Source organism: Apteryx mantelli, chromosome 3, assembly GCF_036417845.1.
Source record: "Apteryx mantelli isolate bAptMan1 chromosome 3, bAptMan1.hap1, whole genome shotgun sequence".
Classification (NCBI taxonomy): domain Eukaryota; kingdom Metazoa; phylum Chordata; class Aves; order Apterygiformes; family Apterygidae; genus Apteryx; species Apteryx mantelli.
The window spans coordinates 64,461,408-64,486,854 of NC_089980.1; the positions used below are offsets into that span (position 1 = coordinate 64,461,408).

A 25,447-nucleotide genomic window follows, 5' to 3' on the forward strand; every position below is an offset into this window, starting at 1 on the left:
ATGAAAAGCATGACACTTGAAATTTAATCAGTCCTGTTTCCTGTGCTTTTCATTTTGCCAGTCATTGTGTGTTATGATAGGATGTCTGTAAGGGTATCTGATTCAACAATTGCATTTATTAATTGTGAAAATCATGATTAAAGCTAGGCAGAAAACATTAAAAATCTGCAAATATTTCTTTAAATTTGTAAATGAATTTGATTTTAGCTGTATTCATTCCTGTCTCTTTTAAGAATAGCTGCAACTCATTATCTGCTAGACTTGTTCCAAATAACAGACCCATTAAGAATAGTAGTTCTAAATATGTCTTTAATGGAGTGTGTGAATAAGACAGCAAGGTTACATAGTTACCTGAGGGAGATGAGAAAATGGAAGGCTGGGCTTTTATATATATATATATATATACATATATATATATATATATATATATGGTTTCTCCACAGATGTCCAGGTCATGTAGCACACAGACTCTACCAAATCCTATCCTTAGACAGACTGGGTCAGGATTCAGGATGGCACTGGAGGAATAAGTTAGCTGAGAAATTTGTAAAGAAAGAAGGAAAAGCAGACACATTCCAGGTCCCTGGGATGTTAACAGATCCTGTTAAAATGGTGTCTGAGGCGCTGAGGCCGGGGGCTTTTGCAAAACCCTGCAGAGATTGGAAAAGAGGCTCAGAGATAGTTTATCACTGAACTGAGAAGGATAAAAGTAGCTATAGTACATTCCATAAGAGTAACTAATTAGATTCCCTGATGTCATATTCCCAAGAAAAGGGCATGAAGAGAAGAAGAGAAAAGAATTGAAGAAAAAAAAAATTGTAGTCATAAAATAAATTGGGGCTGGGGGACTGTGATACCATTTCAGAGTATGGCCTGTGCTGGATCAGATATGGCATAAGCTCTCCTTTCCATTCACATTGTTTGTAAATCTTCTGTTAAAATAACTGTGCTATTTCCTATATTCTTGAAACATGTAGGCTGAGCCTGACCATTCAAATGGCTTTGTCAGTATTAAATTTGAGTCAACTAGTTAAATAACAACATGGATTTCAAATGCTGTATCTGGATTTGAAATCAGTGTTTTTGCTGGTTACATGTACAAATCATTCAATCAAGGAACAAAAAATAATCAGCTGGCATATGTTATTCCTGTTTAGAAGATGAAATATTCATTTCTAATTAAAACAGAAACTGAGAAATAATGACCTGCTGTGGAAGTTAAATAATAATTTCAAATAAATAATAGAACATGCTGTGGTCATTTTACAGGCAGTTTGTAAACAGTCCAGCTTTAAGAAAAACAAATTAATCATAATAATTGTTTGTCAAGCTCTCATAATAATTATTTATCAAACTCACATAATAATTATTGTCTGTCATTACAAAAAACACCTGAATCACTTCATTTTATCTTCTGCATTGCCTGTTTCTAGAATAAACATATCATTTAGTGTTATTAACAAATAAGATCTTAATTTCCTAACTAGCTGAATTGGAGGATAATTTTTTAAGACTAAGCTGTTGCCAGCTTGATGGATTCCCCAAGCTCAGAATCACAAGTGGAGTGTTATTGCTTTCTAGTTTTAAGACTTGAATATGACCATGAGTTATGATTCGGTATTTGACCTTAGATAATGAAAAGCCACTGCCGTTTTGTGACAGATTCCTAGCCAATTCCAGCAATTTTCCAATAGGTAATCATAGCATTTTATTTGGGGATGAATTTCCATATGTTAGCAGGGCCAAATATAAATTTTTATGATCATCAAGTAGGTTAAATATCTTTACAGCTTACTCTGTTTGGGATAGATTAATTCCAAGCATCTTCATTAGATTGTGCTTAACAATGAAAGTTTATAATTTTATGTGCATTACAGCATTTGCATATAAAAGTCTCAATCCGGCACATGAACACAGCCATTAAAAAGGTGGTACATAAATGCAAACTGGTGTTTCTTCTCAAACCATTTGAACTGGTACTGAAAATGTGAACCATGATTGTCTGGAAGTCCAAGATACAGAGACTGATTTATCCCAAAGAAGGACAATTATTTTCTTCTGCTGTTTTCCAGTCTATTAATTCCAAAGTATAAGGATTGAAATAATAGCCAAAATGAAAATAGCCAAAATAGCCTTAAAACTTAACCTGCTTGTCAGTTTTTTTGGTAATGTTCTGCAGCTGTTGGACATTCTGTTAACAGTATTTCTCATGTTGATCCTATTGCAAGAGCTCATACAGGTATCACAGATTTGGGGGGAAAGGTTTTTTTTCCTACACTGAGCTATACTTTGAATTTCCATCAATTTCTTTTTCATTAAAAAACAGTCTTCACTGCAGAGCTATTTCGTCAGCCTTCCACTGAAGGCTAGGAACAAAGAGAAGCAACGCTCAAATTTCCTGCCAAGCCTTTAACAGCTTACAGCACTGCATCTGTACAATACATCAGAAGAGGTTTCAAACATCAGTTTGTAGATGTAATTAGAGTAGAAAGAATCACAACAACTCATCTTCATAAGGCCATAGATGCTAAGTTTTTTGTTAGATGAAATTCTGTATAAAGTCAACAGAATTTTAGCCCAGAAGAAAGAAACATACAGGCTTTTGGCCATACTGTCATCCTCTACAGCAGCTTTATTAGATCGGTGAGCTTCTGTCAAGCCATCTGCTATAAGCAGATCTTTCCAGACCCGTATTTAGCACTAAAAGAGTTCTGTAACCATTTGTGGTGTTCCATATACATCACCTTGTAGAGACAGTTCTCTGCTTGTTGTCCAGTTTCCTTCTCTTCTTCCTTTTATCAAAAACATTTTTTGTGGCCAGCTGTGTTCTTGCAACTTTTCAGCTCTGTGACTGGTTTATTTCTGATCCTACCGACAGGAATTATAAATGTATGGGAACAATCTGTGTAGCTCATGTGCAAACCCATGATGGTACCAAGCTACCCCTTGCCAGGGGCAGCTCTGTGAAGAAGGAAGAGCACTCTCACCCGGGGTTGGTGGTATGTCTACAGCTGTGCTGTTAGCATGGTCCTTCAGTGGTGCATTATGTTTCCTTTCTGAGTCCTTTCTTTTACCACCAGCCAACAGAGACAGAGCAGGAGATGCAGATTTATGGAGAAGTGGGAGAAAGGAATTTTTCCTCTGCCACAGGTCTGTTTCGCATCCTCCTGCCTCCCACTCCAGTGACGCAGGGCTGGCAAAGTCATGCCGCCAGCTGCTGTAAAGGGCTCCAGCTTCTCTCCAGCCTCTCCAAAAGCCAGAGAAGGACTGCAGCACTGCACCTCAGCTGGGAGTGTTTGTGGATATATCTTTTCTCATCCAAATAACCTCTGCCCGCTAGCCCCAGCACAGTCACATACAGACATCAGACATGCCTGCTCTTTCTCTTCCCTTGATGCTGCAGCAAACCATTGGGCAAGAGACAGTCTCACCCCCCCTGCTTGGTTCCTCTTGGATCAGCAGGAGGGAGCTGTAAGAGGAAAGCTATCTATGCTTTCTAGGGCACAGGCACATTTGAACACAGCCTTGCCATCTTGTGCATCTTGTGCGCATGACTTATGGGCATTGTCACTTGGTGTTTACACCTTAAATCTGCATTTCTGGGAGTCAGGTAGTTGTGTGAGAGGCTGAATGCTCATGGAGAGAGGCATAAGGGGCAGAGAGGGGAAGTGACCTTAAGGCTCTTTTAGCTGCTAAGCAAAGTTTGAAGACTGGGAAAGACAGGAGCAGTTGGGAAGACATCTGGTTCCTTTTGTTTTGTTCCTAAGTCGCGTGGTGCAGGGACTGGACCTGTGAATTTGTACTGGCTTATGGTTAGCAGCACTGCTCAGTTTTCCTTCTTCTGCGCAGTGTGTAGCAACACTGAGACTCTCTGTGCATCTGATTAATGCGTGAGTCAGCAGCTTGTGCAGTCATTCCTCCTCATAATATTTCAGCTTCACTGTGGCACTGTTGTATTTGTGTATGCCAGGCTCATTCCAGAGTCTTTGACACTAAGCTCTTAAAGCCCTGATGTACTTACATAATGTGATAGGGAGAACCAAGACAGTAAATTTAATTAATTTTTTCCCTGATGCTTCTGACACACAGGGAGAGACAAAAGGAAAGACACTTCTTTTTGAACAGTGAAGAAAAATGTGGCATCCTCAAAGAACCAGGCAAGGAAGCTGAAGACACTGATGGTGCATAGTATGTCTAAAAAGGGGACTAATCTTGTAAAGTTTAGGTGTTAGACATCTAAAGTGAAGGGGAACCTGTGCTTCTTGATGGCTGAATTCAAATTTTGGTTTCCTTTAGCCATATCTCTGTTAAAGATATTCAGGTGAAAGTAAGTAAAAAAAAAACCCTCCTAAATTCAAGCAGCTTTATTTCAGGAGAAGGATCAACAGTTATTTATCCAACTTTGCCAGTGAAAATATATAACCCCTTGCACACAAATGCTGCTGCAATCATCACCCCATTAATGTTTTGGATATAGAACTCCAGAGAGAACATTTTTTGAGGTGCTTCTGCTGAATGCCTAGTTTTTGAACTGCTTTCACTTCTTTCTGTACTTTTATACAAAACTGGAAGTACACTAATCCCAATTAAAAGACAGCGTTCACAAAAATCTAACAAAACAGTATTATCTGGGAGACCCATAGATCTCCCTGTGCTCAGGAAGAAAATAGCAGGGTATCTCAAATGGTAACTGTAATTGTATCCTAGCTTTTCAGGGAAAAAAAGATCAAATATAATTGCATGAATAGAATCTCTTTGCTTGGGGAAATAAAAACCATTTGAAGAATGGAAGTGAAACCTTTCTGATTTAATGACATCCTGAAAATGAAGTCTGCAATCCTCTGAACTCTATTGCTTCACGAGTACTGTAAAATTTCAAATATTTATCGGAGTGTTTTCAAATCTAGTGTAGGACCCACAGATTGTAAGATATTCACTCCTTTTTGCTGCTCCAGTGAAATCCCTCCTTCCTGTAGTCTTGCCAAAAGGCAGAGCAACTTGTTATCCTATAGAAAGCGTTACATTATTGTGTATAGATCGGTGACATGATGTTCAGGAGGCAGTGAAAGAAAGATCCCTGTTCTTAAATAATACATCCTTCCTCACCCTTACTTGACAAGTAGTGGTGTTTGATGCAGTCAAACAAATAGTTCACATACAATGGGAATTGAGTTACCTATTTCATCTTGTGTCTTTGTGATAGCTCTCCTACCATCCTCTCTATCTGTCAGAACCCTCTCATCTCTCTCAGTGTATTTAGCCACTTCTTGAACCTGCTTCCCTACTGCAAAGGCAAAGACATCAAAGTAGGAAGTGAGGAGGTAATCATTACACATAAGGTCTGCTTTTGTTAGAAAAACAGTAAAAGACCTAGTTATCGTGGGGCAGAAACCATACTAGAACCAAGAATTTACCACAATGGTACTATTTGTTGTAGTTTGAATGATTTGTTATGGTCTGTGACCAATTTTTCAGCCTATCATTCTGGTATGAAAAATACAAACCATTTTTAATTCATTTTGAAACAAAGCCTCTTTTTTTCTTAACCTCTTTTGGCTTAGTAAAACAAAAAAATCATTTCTTCACAAATTATTTGCAGTCCCGCTAGCTTGCACATAGAGACACCAAGATCATTGAGATAGTCCATAACAATAATGCAAGTGAAGCCAGCAGCCCTAATTCACAAATTCCTTGTTCTAATCACTAGATAGCATTCCCCAGGCCCTCCTTCATAGGCAGTCAGCTACAGCTGGAATTGCCTGGATAACAGGCAGTTACTTCTGAAAACACAACTTAAGAAATTCCTGTAGCTGTATATGAAAGAGATGGGCATTTGGTAGTTTTCATACAAAAATAAATGCCTTTTATTATGCTGACCTATTGCTTCTGTTTATTTTGACTATATTTGGGTGTAATGAGCTCAGTGAAGTCAACAGAATGCCTCTCTATACCATCAAGAGATGAGAATTTCATTCAGCTTTCATTGTCATGCAATATAATGAATAGAATGCATTTTTCTAAAAGATGATACGAAGAGAACAAGCCATTTAGTGTGCAGATTGTGAACATGCTGTCTCTGTACTAATTACATTTAAAGATTTATAATCTATGGAATTCATTTTGCAATGCCTTACAGTGAAATTTGTAAAATAATTATGTTGTTATCTTTGTTTTTAGAAAATATAAGAGATGTTATAATAGAACACAAGAATGAAAGAACTGGCAATATTTATAAAATATCTAAACTGGTAATGCCAAACGAGTTTAAGCAAAAGAAGCATTTTGCAAAAAATATTTAAGAGAATCTGGGGTTGTCTGGGTTATTCACAGGATTAACCATTAAACCAAAAAAAAAAAAAAGAAAAAAATTATTTTCTTAGAATTAATGACAAAACAAAAAATGTATAATTGATTACATTTTCTCCCCCAGTTGTCCAAAGATGAAACCCTAATTAAATAGTTAAGCAGCCAAATAAAAGTGACCTAATTTTTTCCAGGAAACCAAATACCCATAAATGCTACTAAAATCAAGGAAAGCTAAGTCTGCTCATCATCTTTTATGTGTCATTTAGATGTCAAAGTAATCACTAGCTGTTACCTTTAGGGACCCATGTTTGAAATGACTGATTGGTTCAGCATGTTGGCCTTCTGCCCCGCTCCCCACAAGATCCTCTGGTTGCCACCGGATGAGACAAATGTGTTGTGCCTCAGGTTTCTCAGGTCTTCTCTAATGTGAGGCACTGCAAGATATGTTACTTCTGTTATTTTCCAAGGATGTGTTGTGTCACTAGCATATCTCTACAGAGCCAGACGGGCATGTTAGCTCGGAGTAGTTGGTTACAGCAGTGTACATTGGTACTGAAGGAATGAGAAAATGGTATGCTCTACCAGGTGATGGTGTAACCCGTGCTCTGCCCCAGGCATGTTGTGGGGGGAGCACTCTTCTTTGAGGTGCCTTGGTGCTAAGTTGTTATACATGCAGCCCAATTAGGGGAGATTTCTTTCTTTCTTTCTTTTTTTTTTTTTTTACATCTTTCCAGGGAGATTTATCCCTGACTGCTTCCAGAATGTTTTCTTTGCTTAAATGAGCACTCATATAGACTGTAGGCTATCACCATACAACTGGCAACAAAGCTGAAATCTGATATGGGCCACCCACAAAGCGTTTCAATACTAAGAAAGACTGACATAAAAAAAGGAGGCTGTATATGCCATTTCTACCTTTAGAGGACCTTTAGACCTCTGTCAGGACTGCCAGAAAAGATGAGAGCTTTCATAATAGCTGCTAACTCAACCAAGGCAACAAAATCTCTTGTAATACGATATTGAATACTCAGCAGATGAGAGTTAGTTTTGCTCTGTAACAAACACTATAACTATCTGGTGATTCCAGAGCAAACACTGTCGTTTATAACAATTTTGTTCAGCAGATTTTGGCTTTTTGTTCTAATCAAGAGTCATCTGTGAACAGACTGTGTTCTTTATCAAATGTGTGTGTTTGTTCAAAATTTACCAACTGGTTAGGTATTGATCAGAGTCCCAAACCAAAATGTTTTTACAGTTCTTTCCTTCCCATATTCCTTTCTGCCCTAACCTCTCTGAGGACTGCAAACAAATAATCCTTTGTGGTTAAACTCTTATTGAATGTTAACATAGACTTTTCCTATCTTTACCTTGCATGTTATACTTTAGCTCACTTCTAGCCACAATTTTAATAGTATAGTTTCTTCTTAATTGCAGTTGGTCAAGTCAAATTTGCACAAGTATCCATTCTGCTCTCCAGAATACAGGTAGCTTCATACCTACTTCATAGCAAAGGTATCAAGCTCAATTCGTAGTTGTTTTACATTCAGTTCCTTGTAAGTATCTAATTGAAGATAATATTGTTTAAATTTGAAGCATATTATGGTCAAAAGAAAGAGTCACATTGAGTTTCATGAAATTTTGATCTGATCTATCTTCTTCCTCCCTCTCCCTAGGTATTATTTTTAGCAGAGTTAGAAGCATCTTTTGGTTGTGGACAGCGAGGGTGTTTTGGGTTTTTTTTTAGTAGTCCGTGTGTGTATATACCATCCTCTCCTTTTCATCTTCAAGATTGAGCTAATGGAAACAGAGAATAAAACCAAAATTGTGATAAGAAAAAAAAATTTGAAGAACCATTAAAACAAAAACGTAACAGGAAGATTTGCATTGCATCCAATTTAAAAAAAAAAAAGTAAGGATCAAATTTAGGACAGATGAATTCTTCAAGGTCATTCAAAAAGATAATGGCCTAATTTGAGATTTTAATTAATCCAGTACTCACATGGCTTACAATTTTTCTTTGCTTAGTAAAAACTAAAGTCCCTAAAAAATAAGAAAACTAACAAAATACTTTTCTATTTTTAATGCTAATTCACCCAAGTGTTCAGATTAGCCTCTGTAGCTCAATGATTTTTTTTTTCCAAAGGATGAGGGGGAGAGAAAAAAGTAAATATGTCTGGCAATCCAGAGTTCTGCTTTGCTCTTTTTTTGTTATATTTAAAAGGCATACTGAGGAAAAACTAATAACTTTACAGAGAAGCTCCATAACAAACAACATATAGTTGTTACACTTGTTAAGAAGCTGTTCTATGAAAACTTAAGTGAACACAGATTGCCTCTGTTTTATCTCCAGCCAAACATAATTGCATGATCTCAATTGTTTAAAAAACCATAATTTGTTACTGGATTGTCATAAGTGAGTTTTAAAAACAGTAATACATGAGGTATATCAATAATTTATAATGGTGAAAATGAAGTAAAATAGATTTTGTCAGCAGGAAGTTAAGTTTAGGTAAGCCACATGACTTCTCTGGTGGATTTACTGGGAAATATCTTATTTATACATAGGGAAAATTATATTACTGATTTGTGGATTATTTATTACCGTAATGAGGCTTCACATATTACTTGCAATTAGAGTACAATTATTTCTGTAAGTGAAACAAGGCAGCCACCTTTCCAGCGTGGAACTATGTGCTTGTAGCCTCAATGTAAGCAAGATGTTTACTCCTAACTAGTCAAAAACAAATCCTCCCACTGTCAAATATTTGTTTTGTTTGGTGGCATGTATATTGTATTTAAATATGAGCAACCAAATCCATACTTTTCTGAGTTAATACATAATTGAGGAAAATGGCCTCTTTTTAAAACATTGGCAAATTCTGTTAAATTTAGGCTTTTATGTCTGGCAGCCATATGAATGTTTGCCTCAGGAAAAGCATATGGATGCTATCATTACCTCCTGCAAGTGTCATCAATGCTGAAATATTTACATTCTTTTTTTTCTTAATTAATTGAGAAATTAAAGAGGTATCTGAGATAAACTGGCAGGAAGAAAACAGTTGACATTGAGTGCTGTGACTTACCAGTCATTTTGTGACCTCTTCAGCTAGTTGCTTCTTAGAAGCTACATAATAAAAAGAGAACCACTGTGCCAAGCTCAGGAGCTTTCCACCTTTCTTTCGAACAGGGATGGAGAACACATTCATTTTCTACCTACAAGAAAGCAGAATAGGTGATAAATTCATAGTGTGTTAATCCCAAGAGGCTAATCAGCAGACAAAACACACCTAGAGATAATATATTCAGACCCCACATTAACATCTTGATGCAACTAATGTCTAGACTAGTCCAAATGTACTATGCACAGTACATTGTATGTGCCCTGACATACACTGTGTTTCCTGAGTGTTTGTCAATCCATGTATGTATTCTGCCAGGCTACATACAACATTTCAGTTCTCACTATATTTCTGACCATGGATCTTAATGGTGTTGGTTTCATGTGATCTGCATGGGAGCTGTGAATCTTTTACTACAAGGAAAGTGGCAGGTATGTTGTCCCTGGGAAACATTTCTCTGGCTGCTGCTTGCTTGGTGGTGGTGGTGGTGGTGGTGGTGGCAAAGGTACAGCAGGGTGAAGAGCACACGAACTAATTCAGTCAGATTACTTGATTTTCACAATGCTTTTCTCTTCACCATCACAACCGTTTGCTATGCTCGAATCATATGGAAAATAGCTGCTGAAGCAGGACTTTCTTGCCCAGTTGCCACCAATGGCCTGTGCCAGGGACACCCAGAAAGAAATCTAGACTTCTCTGCCTTGCAGATTTATGCTGTCCTAATGAACCCCCAGATGACATTTCTGAGTTGTAGGGGAAGCAAGCTGAGAATAACTACCAAATCAGGGTATTTTCCAAGGATTAATTTGAGGATCATCTTCACTGCCTGATTTAAAAGCCATACCATATCTACATTAGGATAAAGGGCTATTTTTTTAACTTGAAAGTTACAGCAAACCTGTAGATTTTCCTCTTTTCTTCATATTAAAATGACAACTACCTTCCCCAACCTAGATTTAAAAAGTGTCAGTTAACACCTAGTCTCTCACACATCCTACTTTTCTAGTGCAGACAAGGTGTTACTTAGACAAAGTAACAGAGACTGCATGGCAAATGCCTGTTAAGTACTGAGTGATGTGGGAGGTCTACAGATAAAAGCATATTGCAGCTTTGAGCATATTGAGATAGAATGATTCAGGGGAATGGAAAGAAAATAGAGAGGTTTCTTAATTCCAGCTTGCCCAGGAGTCGTGTGGTTCAGGTCCTCTGTGACTAGGGGTCAGTGCTGACAGCGTTCAGCAGCTCGTGACAGCAAACCGGGGAATAGCCCAGTCCCCAGGGGGTCTGACTTGCAGTGGCACCCTTTGGCTGTGCCTGAATGTCAGATCAGAGTCAAAACCTACCTCTGGGAAAAGCTTTCGCTGCCACCTTGTTTCTGTTCAACAACCAGGGACTTCAATGCGTGTTAACACAGAATCTTTTAACTTGCAGTTACATAAAAATCTTTTAGTGTTATGACTTTCATTTAACTTTCTGTAGCAATCCCAAATTGGCATATATGCTACTACTTTTAGCTAGAACGATCAGTTCTGATAACCTGAGAGGTGGCACTGATTTCGATTTTTTGCTTATTAACACTGAGAGGGAAATTGTTATCTTGGCCCTCAAAAATCTGAGATTTCAAAAAAAATCTTGAAATATGACAAAAAGTCAAATTTTATGTCAAATTACCTTTAAAAACCTGTTCTAGCTAAAATGTGTCATTCTGATGTTCAGATTTTAAACCCTTCTTAACATAAATAGCATTGTGAAATCACAAACAAAAGTTCCCCAAAGAACAAATTAAAGTTGGCAATTTGTTGAAACTGGTGTTTTCTTATGAGCCAATTCAATGAATTAAAGATTTTTGACAAAAAATATGTTTTAATTAAAATTCCTTGTTAGCACCATCTATATGCTTCTTAAACTTTGTAAGAGAAATTAAAAAAAAATTTAATCTCTCACTGATGCTTTGTATTTTCATGTTATTATTTCATCTTTGTTTATAACACTTTTTTTCTCACTATTGTAGGCAACGAGAGCCTAGAAGAAAACTATGTGCAGGACAGTAAAATGGGATTTGTCATCAATGCTATATATGCCATGGCTCATGGCCTCCAAAATATGCATCATTCCCTTTGCCCTGGACATGTTGGGCTGTGTGATGCTATGAAGCCAATTGATGGCAGCAAACTCTTGGAATTCCTCCTTAAGTCCTCGTTCATTGGTGTTTCTGGAGAAGAAGTTTGGTTTGATGAAAAGGGAGATGCCCCTGGAAGGTAAAGAGTTGTTTCATCCCCTCTATTTAAACCAGCTGTTGTGGAGGGAGGGAGGAAGGGAAGGACATTGCTGCATTTGGTGATGGAGATTTCTTTGGCTGTTTTGCTGAAGCATGCAGCATGCATACTGCAAGACAGAAACCAAGCTATATGGGTTAGTTTTACTAGTAGGCAGGGATAACACTGGTAACACATGATATATTGATAGCTACAGCTTGTATTGGGACTGGAGTTACAGTGCAGCCTGAAACATCTCTAGTGTTTCCAGAGAGACCTTGTATCTTCCAGAGTTTTGGTGTATGAGCTACCACTGGGGCTCAGTACCAGGGCTCCAGTATGCACAAAGCTTAATACAATTGCTTGGAATTTAGTGAAGCATTTGCTTGCTAAGTTTTTGAAGGTAGGGCTGCAGAGCACCAGTAAATTTACCGGGTCCAGTAAATTCAAACTATGGGAACTGCTACTGTCCCTCCTTCTCTAGTAGACACAGTATGAACCCAAGAAATGGGAGAGACAGCAACTTTGTGGACTCGTACATCGCCTTTGTTTCTCTTATGGGAGCCGAATGACAGAAATCTTTTCCTCTTCATTTAGTACTGTGGGCTTTGTCCAACTATTTTAAGTGAGACACCCCACAAATAGATTTATTTTTGAGGGTTTGTTTTTAATAAATTTAATTCAACTGCTGAAGTACACAGTCCTTTATTAATTGATCCTTACTCAGGAGTTGCTTCATTTAAGTTAGTTTTTCTACTGAGTTATTAAAGTGTTATCAAAGACTCTCTCACTCCATCTTTGGGCATATTGAACAAATGCATCTGAGTGCCAACACTGCACAAAGAGAGTGCTCTGGAATAAACAAGAGTCTGCAGTCTAGCACATGCCTTCAAAGAATATTTCTATTGCTAACCCTTGTTATTAAAATTGACTAACTTTTGCACCATTTGCTATTTGCATTGCTTGTTATATTTGAACAGTATGTATATTTAAACAGCTTCTTACATTGAAATAGTAAGAAAAAGCTGGTCATTTTGGTCTTGTTTCTCACTGAGTGCTGCTTACGTTGTATTTGTATATATACAGCTTAAATAGAAATGCGAAATTACTGCTTAGTGTAGCTGTAAGTTCATTACATACAATTTCTCTCTGTAAAAGCATTACACCAGTTTTGTGTATGGTGCATTGTCTGCGCAATAGTTATTGGGCTTGATATTTAGGTGTATTTTTTCAGTTTTAGCAGAAATCTTGTTTATTATCTTGTTTTCTGAGAGCATTTGTGCAACTGTGATTAGTACAAAGCCCAGAATTAGAATGAACAGTTCCTAAATTCAAAAAATAGGGAAGTTTATTTCAGGATATTTCTCTGAGTAGGTCAGGATGATAGATCTTATTCCTTCCATCATTTTGGTCTCTAGCAAGGTTCATTTCTCCTTCTTCCCTGGCCTATTTAGAATTTGGTGGGTTATTTTAGGTAGAATTTCTTCTGTTTATCTTTTACATTTTCATAACTGGAGTTAGCAAGTTTGGACAAGAAGGTTCATTTAATCTTTTGTTATTCATACCTTAATCCTTGTATCATTCTGTGGCATTTATGACATGGGCAATAGCACATCAGTGAATAGTGGTGTATGCATCAGTAATGAAACATCAGCTGTACAGCTGGTCAGATCTTCGGAGACCAGCAGTATTTTACGTCCATGTAAAACTATAGTTAGGGGTATATGACTCCAGACTTGTACCAGTGTTTCCACAGCCCTACACAGAAGCCCGCTTTGTGGATATGTGAATGTATTGTACCGCTCTGTCGATACCCAAAAGAATTTTTATACCTTAATGAAACAAAAAGCTAAACATCATATGCAACACTGGAATAAAGCAAAGAGTACCCAATCTGGAATTGTCTAATTTGCCATTTTTTCTATCTCAGTGCAAGAATGTCACACAACTATGTAAAGTTTTTCAATATTATCTTGCCATATTGTCTAAACAAATCAACTTACAAGATGGAATAAAGCAATGTTCCTACTTAGAAACCAGAAAACTTTCACGCATTTTGTTTTCAAAATCTTTGAGGTCCTCTGAGCAAGAGAATCTCATAAGCTCCTAGTTATACTCAAAAGGGCTAGAGCAGGTGGAGATGCCAGTAGTTATGTTTGCCCGATGTTCATATCATTCTCTGTCTTGAATTTCTTACAGCTTTGTCAAACCTTAATCACTTGTTTAGATATAACTTTTTTTTTCTATTTCAGACTCAATTCATGGTTTCAAAGCTCTATCAAAATAAGATTAAAAGACATGAGGCAGTTTTTCCAGGGTCTATTTCTTTTGTTCAGAATCTTTTCTTTGAAGAGCTTTTATTCAAAAATGTAAAGCAGAACTTTGTTAGAAGGGCACAAATATAGTCACTTAACTGTCTGCACTGCCTCCAGCACAAATGACCTGGATTTGGCTTTAGAAAATCAACAGCTGTATGTGCTCACTATAGCATCAATAAGAACAATCTGGTAAAATTCCTGAACTTTTTACTTTCATTGAGTACCTCTGATTTGCTTTCTCCATAGTAATCATATCACTCAAATTCCTAGAAATGGCTAGAGAGGGATGCAGCAGTCCACCCCGAATCCTTCTTTTATCCTATTTAAAGGTGCATCCATGTATTTTAGATCCATGTATTTTAGGACAGAGCATTTCAAACTATTGTCTATTCTAGGGTAACCACCTGCTTTTAGCTTGAGGCAAGCATGAAGAAACTCCTGGACAAACAGTTTGTGCAGGCCTCTAATCATAAAAATTTGATGTGACAACTGTCAGGTGAACTCTGAACCCTTACACAGGACCTCTGCTATGCTGATATTTACAGGTTAACAGAAACTAGGGCCATTTGACCCTAACTAGACTTGGAGGTAGACACATATAACATTACCTAATTCAAAAGCTTCAGTAACTATTTTGGCTACAAACATGGCAACTCTATCAGCTCCAATGCTTTGAGGAAATTATCAAATGCATAATGCAAAGGCTTAAAATATATATAGTATATAAAGGAAAGTGTGGCAAATATACCTGGTTATTTTGGAGTTAGGCTCCATAGGTGGTGGCTTTGGCCAGCTATGTCCCAGTGTTATTCAGCACCGCTGTTTGCCATTATGCCTTCTAGCACAGGAAGCCTTACTGCCAGCACCTATGTTATGCTGAGTTCACGTCTATGGAGAAAGGTAACATCAGCTATCTCAGACTAATCATCATTTACCTCAGAGTAAGAGTGTGCCTGTGACTAATTGGCTTGTGGTATGGCTCACCTCACAAGGAACTTGTTCTTATGACCCCACCTATATGGTCATGGTGTTTTCTAATATACTTGAGAGCTTGTCCTTATATTAAAAGTAGAGTTCAAGTTTTTTATGTGCAGAATATTTTCATGGGTTCTGTAAGTGCTGCCTTATGTGTGTGACATCCAGTTGCCTCCAGGATCCTCATTTTCTTAGTGCTTCACAGCTCTATTGAAACCTACTTCTTTTGGGATGACCATTTTTAGCTTGGACACAGCTGTTGAAAACTGTTAAAGTTGTACATGTGTGAGATAGGGAATGGGGTGAGATATCCTAGCAGTGGTGTGCAACTCTTCCTTACTCAAGGCAGAAATTTTTCATTAAGGAAAAGAAGGAGAGGATGAAGAATTTATGCACATCTCCATATACCAAGTGTATTTGCTAGATCACGTTCTTTTCACTTAAAATTCAAGGTGCATCTCAAAACTGCATGCATTGTACTACAACTTGTCATTTGCAAGACTGTGTAAGAACTTTTAGTCTGCATACTTCATTTGTTGACAGAAAACTGATAGAGAAGGGAACAGTATTATAAGAAAACATAAGAATGGCTTTCAACTTAAATTTGTATCTCTGCATTAATTCCATTTTGTGCCTTGCAATAAGTTTTTGCAAAAATGAAAACAAGCTGTGCAGACTGAAAAATTCCATTAGGGAATGTGAGCTTTCAGTAATCTTTTATTCTCCTTCCTGAATTCATTTTCCGGCTCAAAGAAACTGATTGTGTATCGGTCTCATTCAAGGTCACACTAAAAACCCAGTAGGTTCTGCTTGCTAGCAAGAGACGTGTACATTCCTGCTCAATTTTATTCCTGTCTGTTGAATCTGCATTATAAAGTACCCTGCAGTTATTGCTTCTTGTTATCCTGATTCTTCACAGTGCTTCCCAAGGACAGCATTCCCTCCTTATGTCCTTCCTTTATAAGAGCTGGGAAATAAGGAGGAATTGCTTTCTGGTGACTTTGAAATTTTCCCCTTTTCTAAGGACCTCTTCAGTTAACAGCCAATTGCCAAACATGGAGCTGTAGAGCTGGGCTTCTGCACCTCCTTGGAGTTCCTTTGAAGTCAGTGGCAGGAGTCCCTTTTCGCATGTTATGCTCCGGTGACTTCAGTGGAGCTCTGCAGTGGCACAGATGTTGTCTGTGCATACATATTTACAAAACTGCAGTCTAACTCTACATAGCTGTAAATATGCACTTCTTTAAATTATCTTTCACTAGAGACATCCCAAAACCAATACAAGGCACACATTTAGAGAGTAGTTCTTCTGCCTCTTCCCTCTGTGTACTGCAGAGAGTTGGAATTTTGCATGTTTGAACCTCAGCCGAGAAGAGGAAAAACTGGACACAGCGCTCCCTTTGCCCAGGCATCCCCGTTGCTATTTACGGCTCATACTTTGTTTATCTTTCATTCCTACGCCCATACAGATTAGCAATATTCATTATAAACTAGAGATTTTTTTCCAGAGAACTAGAGAAAACAAGGCAGTAACTCCCAGGCTTGTAATGCAGAAGATCCTTTGTGGTTTCAACCCAAACTATGATTTCTGGTTTGCAGCCTTCCTTCTCATGTCCATTTTTAATCAAAGCACTCCCCTGCCTACCTCCCACCCCTCTTCTCTTCTGAAGAGCCCAGCATGTAGGTCCATCCTCATTCATGGTTCTTTCTCCTTGTGCTCTCTCCTCTATTCACTCTCCCACTCTTGCTTATTTCCTGCCATGAAATTGCCCTACTTAATCATTGCTTTGCACAAGCCATGTTCAGCGAGTAAAAGCAGGAGCCAAGCAGTTAGCAGGAAGGGATGTGCACACATACCAGTCCCAACACACCAAGTGCAATGATGGAGTTAGGGAAGCTGGATGTTTATTGTAGTGCTGTTTTAGGCTTCCTGTACATTAACCTTGCTAAGTTCTGCTCCACCTGTCTAGGGCAAGGAAGTAAATTTTGTGCCTGGGCTGCTAAGTTTCCTGACAGTCTCACTGGGCTGTGTAATGTAAATAGTTGAACTAGTGCTTATGGTTAACTTAAGGTATACAAGTTTGGTTATTTCCACTGAGTGATTACTTCAGAGTTCCCAGTCAGGGCTATCCTATGACCAACCTGCATGTAGTCACCAAGCAAATCTTAAAGTCATCCTGAAAAAGGACGGAACAAAGCACCATCCAGCCAGTGCCTACAAGGGCATCTGCAGCAGAGCTTCTTCTCTTTAAGATAAGGTGCTTCCTGGACACACAACTTTTTTTTCCATGGTTGCATGTTAATGGGGCAGGCAATCAGTAATTATGTGGCAATCGTTTCCCATAATCCTATTGCAAATCCTATAGTATTCGGTGTTTTCTTGAAACTCTAGTTCATGGAGTTAGGTGATGATGTGAGACATGAATTTTTGGGGAGGCAGAAGGAGACGGGCAAGGAAAATTTTTAGTCTTCATGTTGCAGGAAAGTGCTTGAGGATGTGACTTGTTTTCTCTTTTTCTTCCTTGCAGGTATGACATCATGAACCTGCAGTACACAGAGCCGAACCGCTATGACTACGTCCTCATTGGCACCTGGCACGAGGGCGTGCTCAACATCGATGACGACCGGGTTCAGATGAACAAGAGCGGGATGGTGCGCTCCGTGTGCAGCGAGCCCTGCTGGAAGGGACAGATTAAGGTGTGCGTTGGGCACTGCCCGCTACATTGTGCATCCAGGAAAACCCACATCCTGATAGTGAGATATGAATAACCAGGCAATGTTTTTTCACCAGACCCAAACAAACTTCATTCAAGCTGAGAGAAATAATGGGTGTTACTTATTACTTCCTTTTCTTTAGGAAAGCCAAAACTGTAGAAAGACTCCTAGATCAACATATTACTCTTACAGTCCCATATATGGACCCATGTTTCCTGCAATTGCCGTTTACAGTGATGCAGAATCTTATAGTGTCACAGGATTTGAAATAAATTTCTCCTGATGTGGCAAAGAACAAGAAGAAGACATTCGCTTAGCCATTGCCTACAATTTTCAGTGGCTGTGATCTGCTCAGGGACTGATACTTAAAACAATCACAGAATCACAGAATCACAGAATCACTGAGGTTGGAAGGGACCTCTGGAGATCATCTAGTCCAACCCCCCTGCTCAGCAGGGTCGCCTAGAGCACATTGCACAGGATCGCGTCCAGGCGCGTTTTGAATATCTCCAGAGAAGGAGACTCCACCACCTCTCGGGGCAACCTGTTCCAGTGCTCTGTCACCCTCACAGTGAAAAAGTTTTTCCTCATGTTAAGATGGAAGTGTCTGTGTTTCAGTTTGTGCCCATTGCCTCGCGTCCTGTCGCTCGGCACCACTGAAAAGAGTCTGGTCCCATCCTCTCGACATCCTCCCTTCACATACTTGTACACATTGATAAGATCTCCTCTCAGCCTTCTCTTCTCCTAAACAGGCCAAGCTCTCTCAGCCTTTCCTCATAAGAGAGATGCTCCAGTCCCCTAATCATCTATGTGGCCCTTCGCTGGACTTGCTCCAGTAGTGCCACATCCCTCTTGTACTGGGGAGCCCAGAACTGGACACAGTACTCCAGATGGGGCCTCACCAGGGCTGAGTAGAGGGGGAGAATCACCTCCCTCGACCTGCTGGCAACACTCTTCCTGATGCACCCCAGGATACCATTGGCCTTCTTGGCCACAAGGGCACATTGCTGCCTCATGCTTAACTTGGTGTCCACCAGGACCCCCAAGTCCTTCTCAGCAGAGCTGCTTTCCAGCAGGTCAACCCCCAACCTGTACTGGTGCATGGGGTTATTCCTCCCCAGGTGCAGGACCCTGCACTTGCCTTTGTTGAACTTCATGAGGTTCCTCTCTGCCCACCTCTCCAGCCTGTCCAAGTCTCTTTGAATGGCAGCACAGCCCTCTGGTGTATCCGCCACTCCTCCCAGTTTTGTATCATCAGCAAACTTGCTGAGGGTGCACTCTGTCCCTTCATCCAGGTCATTGATGAAGAAGTTGAACAAGACTGGACCCAGTCCTGACCCCTGGGGGACACCGCTAGCTACAGGCCTCCAACTAGACTCTGTGCCACTGATCACAACTCTCTGAGCTCTGCCATTCAGCCAGTTCTCAATCCACCTCACTGTCCACTCATCTAACCCACACTTCCTGAGCTTGTCTATGAGGATGCTATGGGAGACAGTGTCAAAAGCCTTGCTGAAGTCTAGGTAGACAACATCCACTGCTCTGCCCATGGTAACCCAGTACTTTCTTCCAGCAATAACACCTGCAAGAAAAAGAAAAAAAAATATGTCTTTTTGTATCTAATGTTCACAACAGGAGGTATGGAAACACAAATGAAATCACTCTGTTTATCAAACAGTAGCACTTGTACCGAGGAACAAGTAATTTGCCACCTGCCATGCCTGGGTGAGATAAAGACATGTTTCACCAATATCAGAATGATATGGGTGCAGTAAGTTTAGAAGGACAAGAGGCCCAGTGAGGAAAATCACCTTCTTAGAACAGACTTTCATTTCTAATTTCATTTTATAAGCACATTTGCAGCTTTTTAATACTATAGTGCTACTATAAGAAATAGATGATTGATGATTTGGCAAAGGCTTAGTGACATACTCAAACAATCTTGGAGGGGTAACAATATCAGTATTTACTGCCCTCCAAAACATCTTGTCCCTGTTTTTGAGATTGTGCAGTTTGTGTATGTGTGTATATGTAAACACCATGCATGCAAAATGCCAGCTCCAGCTCCCATTGAGGTCTATTGGACTCCCTCCACAGACTGCAGGAGGAAATGTTAACATAAAAAAGCCCACAAAGCCAGCATTCAACAACATTTTGTATTTCACTTAGCTCTGCATGTAGGTGGATGGGAAGATCCTGGAGAGGAGGCTGGATTCCTCCTTTCTGGCAAACAGAGCCAGAGTCCTTGTCAGAGCCTCATGAGCTGAAGAAATCCCTAACCGTTCTTTCAGCCTCAGCATAATGAAACAAGCAGACAAGATGAGGAAACGATCTTTTCATTATAGGATCATTACACATAGCAGTGTTCACAGCAGAGCAAAATACATCTTTCAGGGACATTTATCTCTATGAGAGCTGTTCCAGACCATGTTCTTGGTCACTGCATATTGGTTTTATTTTCTGCTAGGCCCCCATTACATCATTCTAGCAGTGTACTTTTTAATTTGCATTTATTTTAATTTCTATTTACATTTGTGGAATGGCACCCAAAGAGACTTCAGCGTAAATGAAAATTTGTGTGTATATGTGTGTGTGTATATTCACACACACATACACACACACATGCACACACACACATATATATATATGTGTGAATCATGAATCACTGTCTGTTCTAAACTTTGCCTTTGTTTACTGCTTTTTACTATGCAATAGATATCACACGTGGGCTGAGCTGCTCATACTGGCCTTAACTATCTCTCAGATTTAACCTGTTCTGAAGTTTGGTTGAAAAAGTAATGCTCATTGTGCCTCTATACCAAAAGGGAAAATGGTGCCTTTTAACTCAGCGGGGAAAAAAAACCCAAAAAAACAAAACCCACCAGAATTGCCCCAAGACTCTATCCTTTAACTCCTAAGCATAAATTTTAGTACAAAAAAATAGAATGAGAATCAGGATTCATGTTTTCTAGTTTCTAGAAATGTCCCATATGCAGATCTCCTGTGATATTTTTAACAGTGCAGGTGGTACCTATCTGCTGTGGGGGCTGTGTCATCTTTTAGAGGATCGTAGCTAAGGATGTATTTTGCTTTACAGGTGATCAGGAAAGGAGAAGTGAGCTGCTGCTGGATTTGCACTGCTTGCAAGGAGAATGAATTTGTTCAGGATGAATTCACATGCAAAGCCTGTGAGCTTGGCTGGTGGCCGAACGCTGACCTGACAGGTAGGGACATCTCCCTCCAAATACATCTCCGCTCACCAGGACGCAGGGAGAACAGCATGCAGTAGAGAGTAAGGTGGCAGTATGCAAAGATATTAGAAGGGCATATTTAAACACACATCCCAGTGCAGTGTAGGGTGAGTGAAAAGTACTGTCTGGCTCACTTTGAGAACAGGAGGGAGAAGATCCAGGTGACAATAAAGACAGGGAAAATTATATCAGGAAGGAACAACATATTCTGTCTGTTCTTCCCCTTTGGTTAACAAGAGCATTGATGGAGCTGTTAAAACTACTGATGAACTTAGCAGTATGTGCTACAATGTTGACAGTGATTATTATCACAGGAGCTCAGTGCACCATTGAGAGATTGACTTGATACTCTCTTGCTCACTCTACTATGCAAAGATGATTGTAATACCTTATGTGGGATCTCTGGGCATTCAGTAACTGATTGCCAGACTTCCTTTTAGCATAGAGATCATTCCCACTGTACCCACCACCAAGGGAAATGGCAAGAAAATCCCAAGAAAGGCCGGTGGAAAGGAGGGACACAGCTGGAATTTGTCTCTTCTGTGGATATGCTTTGCATGGGTTGTATGTTATGGCACCCTTCTCAGTTATTCTATACCTGCCAAGGACCAACCTAGTCCTTGTAAGCACCCAACAGCGGGCTAAAACCACTTTCCCCACACCTGCTCTGGGCTTTGCAATAACTGTTACCCCAAGAAAATAGATTTAATATGTTGAGGAGTGCCACCTTGACCTTGATGTTTGCTTTGCCTTGCTGCAAAAGACTACTGACACTTCTGCCCTACACTGCATCTGCATGTCTTGGCTGCCAGTATTCACAGGGCACCATTCTTGTCTGAGAAACAGCCAGATTACCTAGCTGAAGATCAGCTGTGCAGCTTGTCACATTCTTGTCCTTTAATATGACTGGCTGGCAACTAGACTTCTCTGCAGCACTAAACACATAGGCAAAGTACGTGATCCTTGGTTAGATGGATCCAAGAGATACTGTTAAGCTAGTCAGTGAAGTCATGGGAGGTTTGAGAGGGATTTCTTTGGGAAGGAAAAGCTGGCCATTTATCCAACTTTCTCCAGCTCCAACTTAATTTTTATCAGTTGCAATAAACTGGGAAATTTGGCCCTTTATCTACCTTGGTTTTCTATGGAAAATAAGCTATGGTCACGTCCCAGATATATGTGTGTCTGCCTATATCCTATACCTCTGCCCCCAACACACTGTCTCTCCCTCTCCCTCTGATGTGCAACTGAACTTATTTCAACCACATTGGTCAGGATACAGAGATCTCAGTGATCGTTCAGTTCCTACAAGTTTCATGAAAATGAGTTGTAGGAAGAGGAGATCCTAAAAAATGCCTTCTTTAAGGGCCCCAGTTTTGGAAAAAGGTCTTGTACTAGACACCAGAAAATCTGCAGCACCCTTTATAAAAGTCCTGACTACTGGAAAAGCTTAAATTCAACCCCCACCTCTTAAAACACCAAAGTCTACTAACTACAAAACAGATATCCATAGAGAACCAGGCTCTGTTAGTCTTGGAGGCTGGCAGAGTTATTTGTATCTCCTATTCAGAGAAGAAAACTGGGACTTCTTTTCAATCAATAAAGCAGAACAAGAACATAGTGAGAGATCAATGTGCACTTGAGCGAATATGGTTCAGTGCTACCAGCTGCCCAAAATAGCTCAAAAGGGAGCATGTCAAAATGACAGGCACTGCTGAAAGCAGTTGAGGAAAGCATCAGTGCTGGAAAAAAATCTCAGGGGCATGTTGCAATCTATTAACTTTTAATGAAATCAGTAAGTGACCTGCTGATTTGTGTTTCATCTCAGCAAGGAGACTGGGCTGTCGCTGTGCTAAAATCACAGTGACATGAGTCAAATGACAGCGCAGCCATCCACTGATTTCCTAGAGAATGCCAAAATGGCAGTTTGCTCCTGCACAGAGTCTTCGTACTGTCTAACTGAGGAAAAAAATTCTTTTTTAATCCCTGTGTCATTTACTTGAATTGCAAAAAGTGCAAAGTTGTGAAAAGAAGCTGAGGGCATCCTAACCTTTATGAAACGGAAATTGATCTAGATAAACTCTGACTCTTGGTCTTTGCTGGAGTCATCATGTGTACCATTTAGTTCAAAAATCTTTTATCTTGCCAGCATTTCTCCCATCAAATGTGTTTTTATAGCTTCGTTTTGTATGTTGTATTTACACCCTGTCAGTCACCATAGCATCTAGACACAGACGTTAACATCTCACATTCCAGATTGTTTTTCCCTTTGCGTTAAATCTTAAATGCTAAAAATGAATGTAGTTCTAGTCCCATTTTCCATCACAGATGGAGGCTATAAAATCCTTAGTCCCTTTAAGAAGTGCAGAGTGCATACTAATCCCACTCCCTAAGGTGTGCTTCTCAAGATACTCAGCTCTCTTTTGATATTGGTCTCTGTTGCTCTGCAGCCTTTTTCTGACATTTTAATCTTATTTTTAAATGTAAAATATTTCTAGATTGCTTCCCCTATATATGTGTTTAGTGAAGTACAAGTCAGCAGGCAAAAAGGATTTCTCACCATAAATGTTATAAACCATCCATTCCACCTGATTTGAGAAATAGTCACTAGAACCAGTATCTTGAGGCCTTGTGCCAAGAAGAAGAGATGTCTTTTATAGTATCAGAGGCTCTAGAAGAAGAATGAATGTCAATATAGTAAGCCCAATTTTCTTCATCTTAAATAAACAGTAAAACAAGGTAGGACAGGAAGTTTTATAGCGCTATTATGAAACGAATCGTAGAGGTTTGGAGTCATCAGTTACCTGGGATGTGTTAATGACCTCAGAAAACATCCTGGAGTGTCTTACTGGCCTTGCAGTATAAATATCATTAAAAAAATCGATTAACCTTCTGCTCTGGAAAATGGTTCACAGTAAAAGTGCAGAGAAAATAGTAGATAAAAACTATCAAACAGCTTTTTACTAGCAACTTTTACCTGAGAAACTTTTTCTACTAATTCCCTGCTTTTTTTTTTTAACCTGTAAGTACATGATTTCCTGGTTATCCTCCCCCTACCACAGCAAGCTTCTTCAGCACACTTTCCCCTAGCTGGGAAATGACCCACCTTCACAGGTGCTGACAACCAACAACCGTCTGCTCATAAAAGCAGTGCAGGCAGTTTTTTTGCAATGTTTGTGGCATATGTAGCTTGCCTGTGTACAGGAATTGCACTGATTTAACTAAACAAGGTTCTAAAACCTTACACAGAATAGACTTAAAGCAAACGATAAAGGTTTAACTACCATGCTGAATCAGGGCTAAAGCTCTAAACATATCATTTAACATGGAAGAATAAGAGTATGGCTTGATGTTGCTAAGCTTAAAGTATAAATTAAAACTTAACCCTTTCAGCATCCACAGAGTGGCTTCTTGGCTAAATAAAGAGCTTTGTGGGTATTAATCAAAGAGCAGCAGCTCCTGATCATTAGTTGACTATTAAATCAGAACAGGAACTGAATCCAGCTCAGGGCTGCTGTGGCCAACGGCCAGAGGATCTCAGTTCTGATAAAAAGCTTTTTCTTCAGTTACATTTCACCATAAAACTACTGATTAGATGGTTCTCCTTCCCCTGTCTGAGTCTTGAATAGACCACACTGAGCAAAACAGAACTGCTTTTCTTTATAAAATAACACCTCCAGCTGCACACAGTATCATTTCTATTGTTTTTGGTGTTACAGGTGATAGACAGCAATACCTGTTAAGTCTGCCCAGTACCCTCAGAGAGAAAGAGTACAGAATTATAAGGCATTCTTTCAGTTCATATGACATTGGCAGACATTAAAAGCTCAGGCAGAAATTTTCCATGTCAGGACTCTGCCTCAGGCTGATTTTTTTTTTAATTTCAATACAATGTTTTTTCTGTTTCTCACAATGAGGTTACGGCTAAACTGTGTTTGCTCAACCTTGATCCACACCTCTTCCTACTTCTCCTGTATTTGGAAGCAAGGACTTTACATTTTGGTAGAGGTATCACTTGGTGATTTTTTGTCACCCTATGGAAGATGCATCTAAACTGAGCAAAATTCTGGGCCTCAGAAGCTCTTGGTTCATACAGGTTGATCTCTGTAGATACACTCCATACTGAGGAGGAAGGAGCTGAGCATGACTTTTGCACATCACAGTATTGGGGCCCGTGCTAAGATTCAGCAGCAAAACTGAAAAAAAACTAAAAAAAAAAAAAAAAGAGAGAGGAAAAAAACCTCTCTTACAAGCTCACTGACTACAAAGCCTTTTCCCCTCTTTTCCCGGACATATCCAACAACCCTGGTAGGCAGAGATAAAGAGCAGCCCATCCAGCATATGAACAGCTAGGTCAGCAGTGGCTGTAGTGAGGACAGCTGGGTGGAGAGATGACCAGGTCGAGGAAAAAGCCTGAACTGGAGGGGCGCAGTGATGGGGAGGGTGAGGGACTGGGACGGCAGATGCTTGAGAGGTGGGGGAAAGGCACATGCAGCTGAAAAGTGAGCTGGGTC

General features: G+C 39.6%; 1 protein-coding gene across 1 annotated transcript in view; it reads left to right on the top strand.

The window, feature by feature from the left end:
* Positions 1 to 25,447, top strand: part of GRM1 (glutamate metabotropic receptor 1) — a 190,977-nt gene that overhangs the window by 134,918 nt on the left and 30,612 nt on the right. Inside the window, exons 4-6 of the mRNA XM_013945421.2 lie at positions 11,437 to 11,683; positions 17,499 to 17,667; positions 20,783 to 20,909. Of these exons, the coding sequence (XP_013800875.2) occupies positions 11,437 to 11,683; positions 17,499 to 17,667; positions 20,783 to 20,909 (543 nt within the window). The remainder of the gene's footprint in view (positions 1 to 11,436; positions 11,684 to 17,498; positions 17,668 to 20,782; positions 20,910 to 25,447) is intronic.